This window comes from Scomber scombrus, chromosome 10 (assembly GCF_963691925.1).
Source record: "Scomber scombrus chromosome 10, fScoSco1.1, whole genome shotgun sequence".
In the NCBI taxonomy this organism is placed as follows: Eukaryota; Metazoa; Chordata; class Actinopteri; order Scombriformes; family Scombridae; genus Scomber; species Scomber scombrus.
The window spans coordinates 26084472-26100618 of NC_084979.1; the positions used below are offsets into that span (position 1 = coordinate 26084472).

General features: G+C 41.5%; 2 protein-coding genes across 3 annotated transcripts in view; both read right to left on the minus strand.

Moving 5' to 3' along the window:
* Positions 1-237: 237 nt before the first annotated feature.
* On the minus strand, positions 238-7983 carry LOC133987812 (lysine-specific demethylase 9). The gene is made up of 7 exons (XM_062427264.1): positions 7364-7983; positions 6194-6855; positions 4936-5073; positions 3777-3919; positions 3438-3605; positions 3177-3285; positions 238-2554 (listed from the first exon to the last, which is right to left on the minus strand). Exons 1-7 carry the CDS (start codon positions 7974-7976, stop codon positions 2021-2023), a joined length of 2367 nt encoding a protein of 788 aa, XP_062283248.1. The 5' UTR covers positions 7977-7983; the 3' UTR covers positions 238-2020.
* A 539-nt stretch (positions 7984-8522) lies between these two features.
* magi3a (membrane associated guanylate kinase, WW and PDZ domain containing 3a) overlaps positions 8523-16147 on the minus strand; it is a 123192-nt gene continuing 115567 nt past the window's right edge. For both annotated transcript variants that reach the window (XM_062427958.1, XM_062427956.1), the window contains 6 exons: positions 15806-15991; positions 15547-15640; positions 13590-13650; positions 13325-13462; positions 13079-13217; positions 8523-11795 (listed from right to left, as the gene is read on the minus strand). In XM_062427958.1, the coding sequence (XP_062283942.1) occupies positions 10786-11795; positions 13079-13217; positions 13325-13462; positions 13590-13650; positions 15547-15640; positions 15806-15991 (1628 nt within the window). In that variant the 3' untranslated portion in view covers positions 8523-10785. The remainder of the gene's footprint in view (positions 11796-13078; positions 13218-13324; positions 13463-13589; positions 13651-15546; positions 15641-15805; positions 15992-16147) is intronic.

Here is a 16147-nt window from a genome sequence, read left to right on the forward strand (position 1 = left end):
AACCATGTTACATACAACGGTTCCACACAAAATTATTTATTAAAAAATATAGAAAGTATATGTATTCTCATTGTGTTTTTCCTATTTAACAAGACAGCATCACATTGGTACCAGATGTCTACTGTCTTATCACCCAAATAACTGACAGAAATGATTAAAACATCTCCATACAAACATTCACAACAGCGAGGCTCCAGAACATAAAGCACAACATCAAAAAGTGAAAAAAGGCAGGTGTAACAGAACTTAAACTGTGAATTTATTTCTATGTTGAGTTAGTAAGTCAAGAGATAAGTCATATTTCTGACATAGCCATTCTGCTTCCTGAATAGGATATAATATGTATGAAAGGCATAACTTTAAATACAATTATGTTTTATACACTTTTTTTATCCCACTCATCAATATATAAACCTCACTAACCAATACAGTACAAGGCACTAAAATGTAAGTCAGCCACTTTCTTTATAGAAAGCCTTTGTAAGGTTTAGATGAAATGTAAATATCAATCACATTTTTTGTGTGACCATGTTCAACTAGAAGTGAAGGTCTTTTAGTTGGAGGCTTTAGTATATCTGATTAAGTTAGACCTATAAGGAAACAGCACAGGCATTCCTATTCTATGATAACAATCAATTACACAAAAAACAACCTAAAACTAGAGGTGTGAATGGATTTTAATCAAATGAAAAAAAAAAAAAAAGTCCATTGACAGCATTCACATATTCTCAGCTATAACAACATAATATTTAAATACCAAATTCTGAAGACATACTCCAGTATGAGGACAATTTATTGTGCAATAGCAGTAATTCCTTTGTCAGCTAAGAAGTCCTCCTATAGATTATAATCTTAAATAGTCCTCACTGGTTATAAACCTGTGTTCATACATTAAGCTCAATTATAAGAAAATAAATAACATATCAAAAAACGGTATCAACAGTAAGAAAAAGGGCACTATATAAAATAGCATTAAATAAAGAATCTTGCAAACTGCAACTTATAAGGCTTACAAAAAAAAGTTTAAAAGGTGCAATGTGTAGAATTTGGACTTGGCAGAAATGGAATATAATATTTAAAAGTATGTTCTAATTTGTGTATGTACCTCTAGGTTTCTACAGTAGCCCAAAATGGACAAATCAAACACTGACTCTAGAGAGGAACTTCTGTATTTAGCTATTTTCGTCGTCACGTGAGTTCTCTTGCAGGCTTGGAAGTGGAGGGGAGGGTATTCATTTGGTTGCAATCTGCAAAACAACCACTAGGTGTCACTATATCCTAAAGATTGCACCTTTAGCTGTATGTTTGTAGATGATTGTATGTTGCTTAGTCTCAGATAAAAGGAAATTGTATCTTCTTCAATTTAAAAGATGAAGATGTTTAGTATTTCAAAACAGAAGACTACACGTTTTGATGATCCTACATTACTGGCTATGACCAAATTAGGACATCCTACAGTGTACTGTACGTGCAAACCTTTTGACTCAAATAGCAAAGTGCTGGCTTTGCAGACAACTAACAATGTCCTCAATCTATAAAACTGAGCCCACAGTATCATTAGTCTACATGCCTCTGTGACTTAAACAAATAAAACAGTATCATGCTTCCATAGTAATCATATATTAAGTATGTAAACAAATCAGTGATTCTGCATTTGTGAAACTGCCACACATTTGGCTTCCATCTCCTATTAAATAATTTTAAGCATGGCAACTCATATTTTTTGTCTAAAAATAATAAAGCTTTATCATACACACCTCTTGAATGAGACTATCAAATACAAAATAAGTAAATGTGCAGTATTACATACTCCCATTTAACACTATGCTTTGGCTGAAAAAACAACATCTGGAGACTTTTTTTTTTTTTTTAACTTACATTAAAATCTTAAAAAGTGTTAAGAATAATTTAAATTAAAAGGCTTCCTGATTGACACAGATGTCAGTTTTTGTCTCAAATTCCTTCGGATACACTCCTCCCGCAGACGATAAAAAGAGAAGTTCCGGGGGGTGAACAGAAGTCATTTAGAGAATCTTACAGTGTGGCTGTGAGTTTTTGGAAGGGCCGGCTCACTTGAAAATGTACAGCCAGAGTGGACTGGTGCCAAGGAAAGGTGGGGATCCTGGTATGTTGAGGGCAAATGAGCAGATTTTGTGGGCTGTGGAGGTGCCGGCTGAGGCTCCTGGGGAGGTGTTGCTGGCCTCTGGAACTCTAGTTCTTCAGTCTTGGCCACCCCACCTATGATATCTCCTTGTGGTTGCACACAGGGGGTTGCTGTGGCGTCAGGCCTGGCAGGAGAGAAGAAAGAGACTCGGCCTGAAGAGGGGCTGAGATCACTGGGCTGGTGCTCTTCCGCCTTGTCCCTCTCCTCCAGATGATACTGTTTGAGGCGGATGTGCCACGCCAGGCTGCAGACTGCAGATACCGTCTTGAACTGGTGGATGACGTTCCTCGGGATGAAATAAATGTCGTCGTCACAGAGCTGGACACGAACATAGCGGATGCCTTCTCTCCTCAGCTGGTTGAGTTTAGCATCATCCACCCACTGGACGCACTGCATGAAGATACACAGTAGTTCCATCTTTAAAATTTTAGTAGTACAGTATACGCTACCTGTGGTATTATAATCAAACAAAAAGATCTGCTAGATGACACATATCCATGTAGGCTGGGTAAACCCATGCTCTCATTCGAGCGACATTCCACTTCGCTCAGAAAGTTAGCATGGCCACCAAGACTAAATCTTCGCCTGAGATAGGGAACCAATCACAGAACGGGGAGGCGGGCTCAACACGATGACGACCGTAGAGCAACTCTGTTTACATCCAGCATGGCGGCCACGGACGTGCAGCAACCGTTCAAAGCAGCAGTAGATTGTGTGCTAAATAAATTGGAAGGCAAGTTCACTTTGAAAACAGAACAAAAACTTGCGCTACATGATTTTTCCTTCATAAAAAGGATGTGTTTTCGCTGCTCCCTACAGGCTCTGAATACGTCATTGTGTATCGTTGATATGATTGGCTGTAAGTTTGTACAGTAGTGTACAGAAGCATTTGATCGACATTCGTTGATCCTGCCTCAAATACGAGGAAATGAACGGCTCATCGTCAGATGTCAGGCGTTAGCCAGGCTAATATCCATGTGGATTATGTATGTATGAAAATTCCAGTTTTTACCTGAGATACTGGGGGCTCATAGAGATCCAGCTGCAGCATTTGCACTACTTTATTGAAGTCCCCAGCATGGAAACACACCACATCTTTGGTTATCCGAGGTCGATTATTCCTGTAGGAGATTTTTTTTAGTATAAAGCAAACAGGCACGTTACTTCTCCTTCCTCACCACGTGTCATCATGTATTAACGTCCTATGAAGTGTAATTATTCAATATACTGACAACCACAATATTTACAGTAAAGCAGGCCAAAAGAAACTCACCACTCTCCAAAGTGCACAGCCTTCAGTACTCCCACAGCGGCAGTGCTCTGCCAGTCAAAACTCTGGCCCACATGGTCGGCATGGGCCCTAGTGCGGTCCTCAAACAGAACCTCTCTGGGTTCACTGGTCCTTGGCAGATAGTGCAGATTTTTTATCTCATTCATGGACCTAGATAGAGAGCAATGAGAAGACACATTTTCACTTGTGTTTGCTCACATGAGATATAGTTTCCATTTTACCTCTGCCTAAACTGATCATCACAGTTTCTTTTCTCTATATTTCCACATCTTATGGATATGGAGCAGCGTTTTTACATGTGCTTTGCAGCTGGGGTTGTACCTGCGCCGCTTGAAAGGAGACTTGGGCATGTCAGCGGTGGGAACCATTTGTTCTCCTGGTCGCACCCACATGATGGGCCCATCATCACTCTGAGAGCGACAGTCCAGCTTCAGACTCGAAAGGCTTCCCCATGGTAGGGTCATCTGTGATAACACACAAACAGAGATGTGTGTTTTTGTTTTATGGTATTAAAACAAATTTACAGGACCAACATGAGATCCCTCTTAGTCTGATGTGCATCACTTGGCTGTAACCAGTAAAGCATATATGTTGGTGAAACTTGTGGGAACATCTATGTATATGTTAATGGATATTTGCTGAGCTGTAGAAGGGAAATTATTTGGAGAGTGAAGATGCCTAAAGCAGAAGTATTTATTCAGGCTGAATTGAGGAGACTTCACAGTGTAATCACTTTACAGGTGAACAGTGCGGTGACACTCTAAAATCGGGGGCCTTCCCAGCCGAAGGGTGTAATTAATCCCCTCAAATCCTCATGTTCTGGATGGCACACTGCGTCAAATATCACCCAATAAAGTCATTTCTACCTCTCTGCACCCTGAACAGAAAGGATGTCATTGGTCAACCTGATTCTAAACGTACAACCCCTAACTAGGAAAATTCCCTCACAGTATATACATGAATCTAAGATACTGTCACTGAAAAAAAATAATCAGAAGCTGTCATATAATTACAAAAACTTGATTTAGTTTGTTAACTTTACTGTTAGCACAAGATCATCCGACTGAACAGATGTTACAGCAAAAACAATGCATCAGCAGTGCTGCTATTTGACCATATGGACTACTTGTACTTCTTAATGAGCTTCCAACATATTGTACTCGGCACAGTAAGAGTGATTCTGGCCTAGAGGAGGATGTGCTGTAAGTCCCCCTATGAGGTGGCAGTCAATCACATATTGCCCCTGCTCTGACTGCCACAGTATGGCTCAGTCTACATAGTGATGCAAGCATTCAAGTACACTCAGTAAGGCTTTATACCAGTTTCATGATTACATATTTGTATGTATTATACAGCAAATGGGTGCATTATCCTACAGGCTTCATTAGGTCTGAACTTATAAAACTGCAGTTCTGCATTAACAAGGCTACAAAGTTTTTCTATAGAACACAAAACAAATAAAAATAAATCTTCCTCTTACCTTGAGAAAGGGTGACTCCTCCAGCATGTCAAGGAACTCCGGGAAATAGTCTCCAACTTCCTCATCCACAGCTCCCACCAAACTGATCTGCCTCATGGGTCCGGCCCGGTACGTTCCTGAACAGTAAGTCCGGTTCACCTGGTGAATGAGAAGCAGTTTCATGTCACTGTCTGTTGTTCATATTGTTCATATTTAGTCTCTGTTCCAAGGTGCAAGACGTGATAGCTATACGAAAACTTCTCTGAGTGGAAAGTAACCAATTACAAATATTCCCATCACTACTCTACCTTCAGGAAAACAAACAATGATATGGAGATATCTGGTTTACAAATAATCTCTCAGCTACTGCAGATAATTGCGTAAAACTATGTCAGCCATGTAATCACTGTAGAGAAAGAGCTCTAAGGCTACATGAACCTGCATAACATAATTATCCTGGTGTGTGATCACTGCTGTTACTAGAACATGTTTTCTATTCATAAAAGGCCTTTGCAGTTTCTTGTACTAACCCAGAGGGCTGAAATAGGTACAACAAAGCATTTTACTGCAATCGCTTTGCTCTCAAAGCATCTCCAGTGGCGAAATGAGCAAACTAGGTCTACCCATCTCTGCATAAACAGAATATCGCTGAGCTCTCCGTGTCCTCTGCAGATCTAACATCACACAAAAGGTATGCAGACACCCTGGCTCACTCTTTCTCTCTCTGCTATCTTTCTCAGGCAGTGAGAGTAGATATGATCCCACGTCGTCATGGAACAAAAGCAGCTCAATTAGATATCTCTAAGGACAGCGACAACTTGGCACCAGCACATATTTGGACTTTGGACTGAACAAACTACTCAGAGTCAAAACATGACCTGAAATTATATTTAACACACTTCATCCTATTCATCCTGCCACTGCATTGATTTTAACAGCTCTCAGAAAAAAAAAATCTAATTCAAATATTTAGACTACAGTTTAAACAATTAGTCAATTAATTGATAAGTGAATAAACAAAATTTGCAAATATTTGATAGTCATTAATCAATGTATCAAGAAAATGGGAATAAGAAAAGAATAATTAACAGCTTAATCAATGATGAAATTATTATTCAGTTGCAACCCTAACTTGAAACTCAGTTGATTAAGCCGATCATGAACAAATGACCTGCTCTCACCAGAGGCTGTGATCTATGAAATAGATTTATTAAGTGTGCAGGTTTCTGTTGAGACCAGTGCCAAAACCTTTGTTTAGGTTAATTTGCTTTTAACATACCTGAGAGTGAAAGTTGGCAATAGTGGTGGTCTCAATGTCTTTCTTGCCCAGTATTTCCATTTTGACTGGTGTGTTGGGGAAGTTGAAGGCAAAGTAATCCAGGAAGTCAGGTATGTAGGAGGCCGCACTGTGCACCACTGTCAAAGCATACGAGGCTGCACCTTTAGGCTCCTCAGCAAAGGCCAACTCTAGGAACTCCTGGGCAAAGCCCTCCATCTCAGCCGGACTGAGACATGCTAACTCATCGGCGTAGGCATGCAGGACTGACGCCCCGCCATTGGCTTGCTTTTCCTCATGCATGTAGCGTCCATACCTGGTGCCTGTCTGGAGGCAGGAGCTGCGGATGTAGTGGTCTTGGTGGGAGAGGAAGGAAACGTGTCCCAGTTTGAGATGATGGAGGTAGGGTTGGTGGTTGTCTCTGGCAGGCTGACGATTGCTTTCGTGCTTCACGCTGGCAGACGGAGAGGAATCAGGGTGAACGGGCAGAATGAGATCCGCCTCAAGCCCTGCACATACAGTCTGAACGGCCTTATTGTGCATGTAACGAACCTTCTTGACACTGTGCTCATCCTCACGGTGTTGCTTCTTCTTCTTCTTTTTCTTCTTCAGGATGTATTCCTCCAGTGTTAGAGACTTGACATTCTCATTGTGGGGCCTTGGCTCTGCAGGTACAGCGATAGGTTGATTTCAGGAGAGGATACATGCAGATAGTCAGGGGATGCTGTGAATTACTTTGCAACCCTGCTGAACACCACATCTGATTATTATCTTAACCAATGCACAATACATTAACTTAGCAATGGTTATTCATCATTGGAGAACTACCCACTCTCATAACATTATTATACAGGAGTTACCAAACTTATCCTTCATCATGCAGCCAGAAATGATTGACATTAGAGAACAAATCAGCAATTAAGAAGATTTTGAAAGGTATATGGATTTAGTGCTTTATAATACAGTGTACATCTCCTCTAAGAGGGCAGGTAGATCTTACAGAGGAGATGTATTAAAACCAAAAGACTCATTTCATTAACAATCTGTTGCAATATTGAACCCAAGTGAATGAAAACACTTGAACCATCATCATCCCTGACACCTCTCACCCCCCCCCCCCCCCCACCCCCCCCCCCCCCTTTTCCCTTCACGCACAAAATAACAGAAACTCACCCTTATTTTTCTTCAGTTCTGCATGCTTCACATTTGCTTCGGCGTTTTCCTTTTTGAGCTTCACATTCAGGTCTTTATCTCTGTGCTTTTCTTTGTAATCCTGGGGTTTGGCCTGGGCCACTTTGAGAGGCGTGAAAGTGAAGAGTGCAGCCGGTGGTTCAGGAGGCACCGGTCGTTTCTTCCGCAGCTGCTCCTCAGGTGCCTTCCTCTGCTGCTGTGGCGGAGCAGAGGGAGGCACAGTCGGCTGAAGGCTTTTCTTCGTGCCGTTGGAGAGACTGTGGTTATGGTGGTGGTGGTGGCGGCTGTGCAGGACATGCTTATCCCCGTTGAAGTTGCGCTGTTGAGGATTTTGCTGCAGCTGATGCGGCTGCTGGGTCCGGTGCTCAGCATGTTGGTGGTGTTGGTGATGGTGATGATGGAGCTTCACTTTCTTCGCCTCTTTCTCCGACCTCTCCCGCTTGACAGCTGACGGCGACAGGTCCCTTTTCTTCTTCTTTTTCTTCTCTTTGAAGAATCTTTGAAGATTGTCCCTCATCTTTTCTTCTTCCACTTTTGCACAGAGCAGTTCGACATGAGCTGCCATCTTTGCACGTACATTTAAAGGACTCGGCATCCCTACTGCGCAGGTCCCCGAAATATTGTAGTCCTTTTACTGTTAATTTGTAGTTTTAATCAATCTTTTTGGCTGTATTGCGCACGCGTAACAAGTAGGAATGGGTTTTGTAGTTTACTTAGGTTGCAAAGCAGCATGGGAGTTTGAGTTTTTAACGTGTAGTGCGTGCAGAAACGCACGCACTCGCTGCTGCTGCTCAGATGACGTCACGGATAATTTAATCACACGGCCACGAGAGGGGGGTGCTGCACTGTGCACACAGGTGATGAATGAGTGTGAGGCTTATTACTGTAAAAAAATCACAAATGTTCAGTCAACCTTATGTTAGTATTGATAAACAGCAGGAACCACATTATAGGTTGAGGAGTTAAAATAAGTTTAAAACTCAAAAAAGTAATATTACATTGTATGCGAGGCAGAAAAGAAGTTGTGAATCTTTTAAAATAACTAATTGTTTTACCAAAAGTTAAGTACAGATTCAACATGCCTCTATATATGCTTGCTTCTCTAAATAAAAGAGAAAATACATCAGTCGAGTTTATTCAGTAAACCTTTATTTATCAGTGCATGAACAGAATGCCATGACAAGATTATTTCTTTTCACCCATTTTTATATCTCTTCCTTCTCAGCTCCCTTAAAAAAATAATGAAACGATTTACAGAGGATTTTTTTTTTCTGCATGAAGGCAAATATTTATACAGGTGCTGTACAATTTATAAACATTTACAACTACCATGATGTCAGAACTAAAAGATTTTTTTTTAATATACGTTGGAGCAATGCAAGGCCACAGTATCATACATGGTAATGGCATGAACAGTAAATAATACAGTAGCCCATCGTATCAACAATAAAGTGAACAATAAATTAATAATTGATCTCACAGACCAAGAGATGCACGTGTTACTTCTGTACATCCTTAAACAGGCAGGCTGATGAGGATACAGTTCAAGCAATGACTAGTTTGTGAATAGCAGTGTATGAGCCACTAGATGTCTCTGTACTCCACAGTAGCAACATTGAAACAACACGAAAAAAATTTGTCTTCAGAGCAGAACACAGAAACAGATCCCAATAAATTCCCCCAAAACTTTATAGTTTAATTTCAAATCAGACTCCCTAAGAAGCAGCTGTTAAAGTCATTTTCTCGCCATGCACTATGTGCAACCGCCAAAGGGCAACACGCTATAATGACTTCCCTCTTTGAGTGGAAAAATAATCGCATTCTTTGGGAGCCTGGCTTTATTTATCACAAAAGTGACAGGCATGATGTTGTTAATGACTAACAAAGTCAAAAATATACATACTATTTTTTTTCTCACATATAGGGTGCATGGATTAAATAAAACATTTGATCAAAAATAGATTTGGAGGTTAGAATAAGGAGAAAAACAATATGTTTTTGTGCCTACATTTATGGTGATAAAAATACAAGCATCTCTTAAAGTATTAATAAGTTGAAGGCAGAGGTCTCACATCTTACAATCAAGCTCTGTTAATCCAACTCATTTAAAATATGTGTCAATATATGTGTAATCACTTTGTTAAATAATGCTTCAGATTAAGTAGAGTCAATGCTACAGCGATATCTAAAAATACATAGGCCTACCAGTCTGTTTGTACACATACACACATAGCCAGAGGACCTAAAATACAGAGCTGATAACAGTAGACAACATTATGAATCAGGCTCGCTTGACCATTCACAGAGCATGAAATCTTAGAAATAGAATGTATAGATTGTGCAGTTCCTATAGTTTAGTGTTGTACTGTATGATGTGTTAGATATTACAGTGAGAAACAGCAGTATGTCTGAGCAATCACCACATTGAACAAAGTATATTATATTGTGATGCTTATCTACACATTCTATTTCTTTCTATAAATCCACATCAAAAGTGAAATGAGTCAGCATGGATATGTGTACTAACAGTTTTTGTTTACATACAATTTCAATAAATTACATTATGCTTTTATTATTAACACACATGTAACAAACATTAGAACTATAACCACAAGTATCTGGTCTGCTGATTGATGCATATAAAGCTCCAGGGTAGTCTGTCCACCCTCTGATAAGCTAATGGGGATCAGAGTGTTTCAGAGTCTTCACGTGTATGAAAGCATTCACACACATACAGTTCACAACTCTGATCGGGCTCTCTCTCTCAAGAAAAAGACAAAGTAAACAAACTACAAGACACTCTGTCACCTTTTTCAGCCGAATAAAGAGAAACTTACTAGCCTCATCTTATAATACATCCATATCATCAGTGACAACAAGAGTGAATCCATTTTTCCAGGAAGAAAAGCTACGTGACTTCATGAATGTGCCTTAAACCTTCAAAGTGACCAAACAAATTAAAAGCAGGATCCTTCATTGAGGTGGGTAGAAGGTGAGAGCAGTTCACCTTATTGCCCACAAACAGTCTCACAGTGAGTGCAATATGGAGCAGCTTCTTTATAACCGGAGTCTCTGATTGGCACAAAATAGACTTCAGTGTCACATCCAAAAAAAAAAAATCACACTCAGAAACACCTGTCACACACTCATGTCCACACATCATCGTACAAATACTCATGTAGGTATGAGCATGCATGTCAGATCAAGCATCAGTAGCTTGATGCAAACTGACGGAGGCAAACTGGGTGAAAAAAAGAAAATCAGAAGCAGTGAGAAGCTATGTTGCTGGTTACACAGTGATCTGCTTTGTCCGAAATTGCTAAAAAAAAATCCTTCCATTCAGACTGTCCATTTCTCAAAGGCTCAGGTTTCTTTTAACATATATGGAGAGTTCGGGGAGGATGTCAGATACCCTCATATGCTGGGTCCACGTGGGACTGGATCTTGGCAGAGCTGGGAACTTTCCATGGGCCAGGAGTGATGGAAGCTTTCTTGTTGGTAGTTGTCCCGTTGCAGCTGGGGTCCTGGATGCTACTGCTTGAACCTCTGGGGTCCTTCCTATTAACTTCTTCACCTGGCCCGTGGTACTTACTCTCCCGATATTCCTTATCTCCTTTGTCTCTCCCACTCCTCCGGCTCAGGGTGCCGCTATCAGCATCCGACCCTGACCTCTCCCTGTGCATTTGGGAATAGGATTTTTGTGCCATTGCCTCTTGTTCAGCCCTTCTTCCCTTCTTGTGGCGATCACTGGTCCCCCAGCTTTTGTCTCCACTCTCTGTAGCCCCCCTCTCCTGCCAGTAGGCTGGATCCTCATCCTTGTATCTCCAATCTTTACCATCGCCAGAGGAAACTGGGGGCTGTTGGCCAGCTGGACGTCTGGGGCTCTGGGGCTCCTCCAGTTTCTTCGAAGGCGCAGCAGGGTCATGTTCTCTCTTGGAGTTCTTCCTGGGGCTAGAGGAGTGGTAGTCTCTCTGCCCGTGGGCTTTTCTATCCCTGCTCATGTCCTCCAAGGATCCACTGTGGCCTCGCTCTGTTTTCCTGGGGCTGTGGGAGCGCTCTACATGATCTGCCAGGCCTTCAGTGCCTCTCTTGGGACTAGCAGACTTGGAGTCACTCCTGCTTGTTTTTCTGGTCTGGGTGCTGGGGCTGGTGGTACGCTTATGGTTGTGGTGGGAGAGCTGTTGTCCTCTTGATCTGTTACCTTGCTGTGTGGGCTCCTGTCCAGCGACAAGGGACCCAGTTGCCCTGGGGTCCCCTCCGGAGAACTCATCGGGGGCGGTTATTTTGGGCGAGGAAGGGGACAGTTCCGAGGTAGAGAGGGAGACAGATGATGGAGAAGCTGGAGATGACTGTCCGTCAGATACAGAAAGTTTGGGAAAGCTTGAGGTTGGAATGGTTACTTTGTCCTTTGAACCTGAGAAGCAAGCAGTGGAGAGTAAGAAATAATAATTCTGGCTGTGCAAAAACGTCATTATGGCCCTTACATGGGACTTTATGCACATTCAACAAATAACAAAGATAATAAAACATGTCATGCAACAAAAGCACAATATCCTCATTTATTAAAGTATTTTTTCTACCTAGCACACTTTCTGCAATAACCCTGTGTAATATCCCTCTAAATATTTGCCTTGGTTGAGATATGTATCAGCCAATGACATAGCCATCAATGGAAAAGGTGCTAGCGTTCAACCCGTACTGACGTTTCAATTTTCCCCCGAGCTGATAAGAATTGCACAGCTGTGATTGAGAGCAGATATATGCAGCAGAAAACCAGAGACAGAAAGTGAAGAGTGATGGACTTAGTGGTGCTGAAATGAGCTTTTGGATTTCTAGGAGCAACAACTCATAGAAATTCATTCTAATTTGGTCTTCGCAGTGTAAGGCTGATGCCAGTGAATGCACACAGATCCTTTTACCTCTTATCACTCACTGATCAGTATCTAGTCAAGGTCTATTCTCTAGGTCTCCATCTTCATTCACCCTCAGGATGAGGTGTGTGTTCAGTGGCATCTAAGGTTTTGTACCCTTAAAATAACTTGCGGGGCTCTGAAGCCTCCCAGTGCTCCTGCAGGTCTGTTCGTTCTTCTAGGACTCACTGCTTTGGTTTAGCCCTCCAGGGAAGAATAACTCTTACTTATTGTATGATGAATGGGGTGTTTACTGAGTCAGAGATAACTGATCTATTTCAGATTGTTCATGGGGTGAAAGGAAGGGACAGAAAACAACACTTAATCTGGGGGATGAATCACTTTGAAAGGAGAAGTCAAAGGCAAAAATAGGAGGAGTACAAGGTTTACCACAGTTATTAGGGACAGACCAAGAAAAGCAGTGAGGCCTTTAGTGATGCTCTGGTTTCATGTAGAAGCACAGGGTGGAAGAAGAGTTCAGACCTATAGGAGGAAGAGATAAATAGGTAGAAATAGACAGCCGTGCTGATGCCGGAAAACAGAGAAAGCAAGGCAGATAAAGAGCACCAGAAGAAAATCAAGATAACAGTAGTGAGAGAGAATGAGAGGAGAGAAAGATCAAGAGAAAAGCTTGCAACACATGCATGAGAATAAAGAAAGTCAGCACCCTGCTATCAAGCATATCCATACAAAAGCTTATTTATATGTATGGTAAATATGCTATTGCCTAGATCTAAAGTAGTGCAATGGCAACACTGCATTCATGCAGTTCTCAGCCGTCACTCACTGTGATCAGGGACTAAGCCCTGGCCAGGTCGGAGCAGCAGATGAACTTTGCTGCCTCCTGCTTGGATCAGCTCAATTGCTCGAGTGTGTGTGATGCCCTGGGTGGCCTCGCGGTTGATCTCCACTATCTGATCTCCAACCTGTGAAACATATATATTTCATTTTTACATGTCACAAATAGCAATAAGTGCAGTTACTGTTGTTGTGTTTATTCCCTGGTCAGAGAGTGACATGCAAAATAACTCACATGTATCCTGCCGTCTTTAAGAGCAGGTCCATCTTCAGCCAGTCGAAGGATGAACAGGCCCATGTTATACTCTTTCCCGCCTCTCAGACTGAAGCCGAAGCCCCGCTGGCTGCGATCCAGCTCCACCACAAAACAGCCCTGGTTGTTCACACACACAAGAATATGAGCTTTTCACACTGGAACCTGTAAAACTGTTGTTACATGGTTGATATGTATTGTATCATCAAAAAGGAGAAACACTTAGTAACTGTGGCAATGGTCTCACCTGCTTAGGGCCTGACGTGATAAGTGTTGCCATCTCACTTGGTGGGGGGGAGTCACCATTCCTACCGCAGAAAAGACCACAAACACATTATAGTGTGATTGGCATACTATGGAAATGAAGTCTTGCTTTATTACAAAATGTCACAATAACTCCTCTTGAGATGGGAAACAAATGTCAGCACATAACAGCATTTGAAAAAATAATGTTTTTTCTTCTTTAATAATTCTAACTTTAGATGTTATTATTTTTTCCCTGTTTTGGTGAGATGTCATTTAAGATTAAGATTTAAGATAAATATTTCTTTACTGTCATTTCACAGCACTCATTGAGACAAATGTATTCTCTGCTTTTGACTCTCCCTAAACAGCAGTAGGCAGCCACAGTACAGCACCTGGAAACCCACTTTCATTCTTTTTTCCAGTGTAAAGGGGCACTGACAGGAGTATTAACCTCATACATGTCTTTGATGGTGGGAGGAAACTGCAACACCCAGCAGAAACCCATGCAAACACAGGCACAGGAAGAACATGCAAAGTCCACACAGAAAGGACCTGGGACGGCCGGGTTTCAAACCCACGATCTTACTGTGAGGCATCAGTGCAAACCACAGAGCCACATTCATAAACCCTTTCAGGGTGTTTTAAACCTCACCAGCATAATCCCTTTATTCCTCTAATGCATTATAGGATTTTTGTCTTGTTATTTGTGCAAATAAATAAACAAACATAAAAATGTGGGGAAACAATAAACACAATAAAATGGAAAATAAAAAAAATTGGGTTATATAAAAATTCTGAGAGTTTCATTATGTTTTATATTATTATTATTATGTTTTGAGTAGAGGTTACCCAGACAATATCGATTAACAATAGGTGGGGATGAAGTTCATAATAAGCAAATACACACTGATATAAACAGCATTCATACCAATATATTCAGAAGGCACAAAATACAGTTTTAAAGTCTGTGACCAGACTAAAGGTAGAGGATTCAAGCTCCTAAAGGGTGTTTTATATACTTCCACCAACTTGTATGTGTCATATATGTTAGTAGTTATATATTGTTAGCTACAGCATATGAGAAGTATAGATACTCTATGTTGTGCAGACAGAGTAGAGAAAGAGTTTCATTCTTGCTTTCGGCTGTGTCCAGTATGATCCACACACTGCCACGCCTTCATCACAGCAACCCGAGCCTCTTTCTGTTAGTTTCATTATACAACGCGCAGAGACCAATGTAAATCCTTCAAAGAGCTGTGTTGCTTTTACAGTTCAGTGGCAGATAACGGGGGCATACTTTAATGCTCCGCAGAGCTCATTACAATGTCTTTGTGGGAACTTAGCTGTGCTGACACACTATCTAAAGAGTCTTCTTAGCAGCTCTGGCATAGAGAAGAGTTTACACTTCATGTAGCCAAGCTGAGAACCACAGCTCATACATAGCTTGCACTGACCCAAGGCATGTGCCGGAGATTAGACAGAGCAGAGGGTTGGTGCTGCCGAGGAATAGACAGAAAGCTAAATGAGGACAAGAGGAACACATGCTGATAGGCAGAGAAACAGAGCCGGTGCAGGAGAGAAATGATGGTTAAGAATTGCTGCTGCAGCAATGGATTAAAAAGTCTGACACAGGTAATATTTCTTAAAATGAAAGATCAAAGAGAAAGTAAGACTCCTTATTAAGCTGTCTATTTTTCTTTGCTTCACTATCCAAACTGTGACCATGGGGGGATTTTCTGTCTTTCTGAATAACAGGGAGAATGCAGGCCACCAGGAATGGTAATGGGCCACGATGTAGAGAACCTGAGCCTGCTTTGAGAGGATTGGAGCTAATTTATGGTTCAAGTGGCAGAACTTGTATTAGATTGTTTCCAATAGACTCAGTGTCTGAAAGGGATGTTGGCAAGCCTGTGTGAATGCTTGTGCTTGGAAGGGAGTATGTGTGTATCCTCGTGTACCTGTCTGGGTAGCTGGGAGGCTGTTGGCCCACAGCTCTGTGTTGTGCTGAAGGACTCTGCTTGGCTGAATTAGTTCCAGATGGAGGAGTGCTGTCTGTAAGAGCATAATTCACACAACACACCCATTGAGAATGACAAAAAGAAAAAAACCACAGTCTTGTAATCTGCTACTAAGCAATCTCAAAACCTCTTTTTGATTATTGTCAAATTCTCTAGCAATCAGCTTCACAGAACCGAGACTTTCTTTGCACCAACCTACCATCTTCAGGCACAACAGTGAGTGTGACAGAATTGCCTGCTTCCTTGATGAGCTGAACGATGTCGTTGTGCGACAGCTCCATGATGGAGCGACCGTTGACAGCAGAGATACGGTCCCCCACTTTCATCTGACCTATGCGGTCTGTGGGGCTGCCCTCGATAATACGGCCAATCTTGTGAGGTATTACTAGAACAGAGAGAAACAGAGAAATGACAACCTGCTGTTTTTGCATGTTTGTATCACGCTCTGTTATTTGAAAGATGTATCTCGATGTTTACTGAATCAATGATGTGTTTTTGTGTGCTGGGCTGTCAGGATAAAAGATGGTGCACAATAACGTAG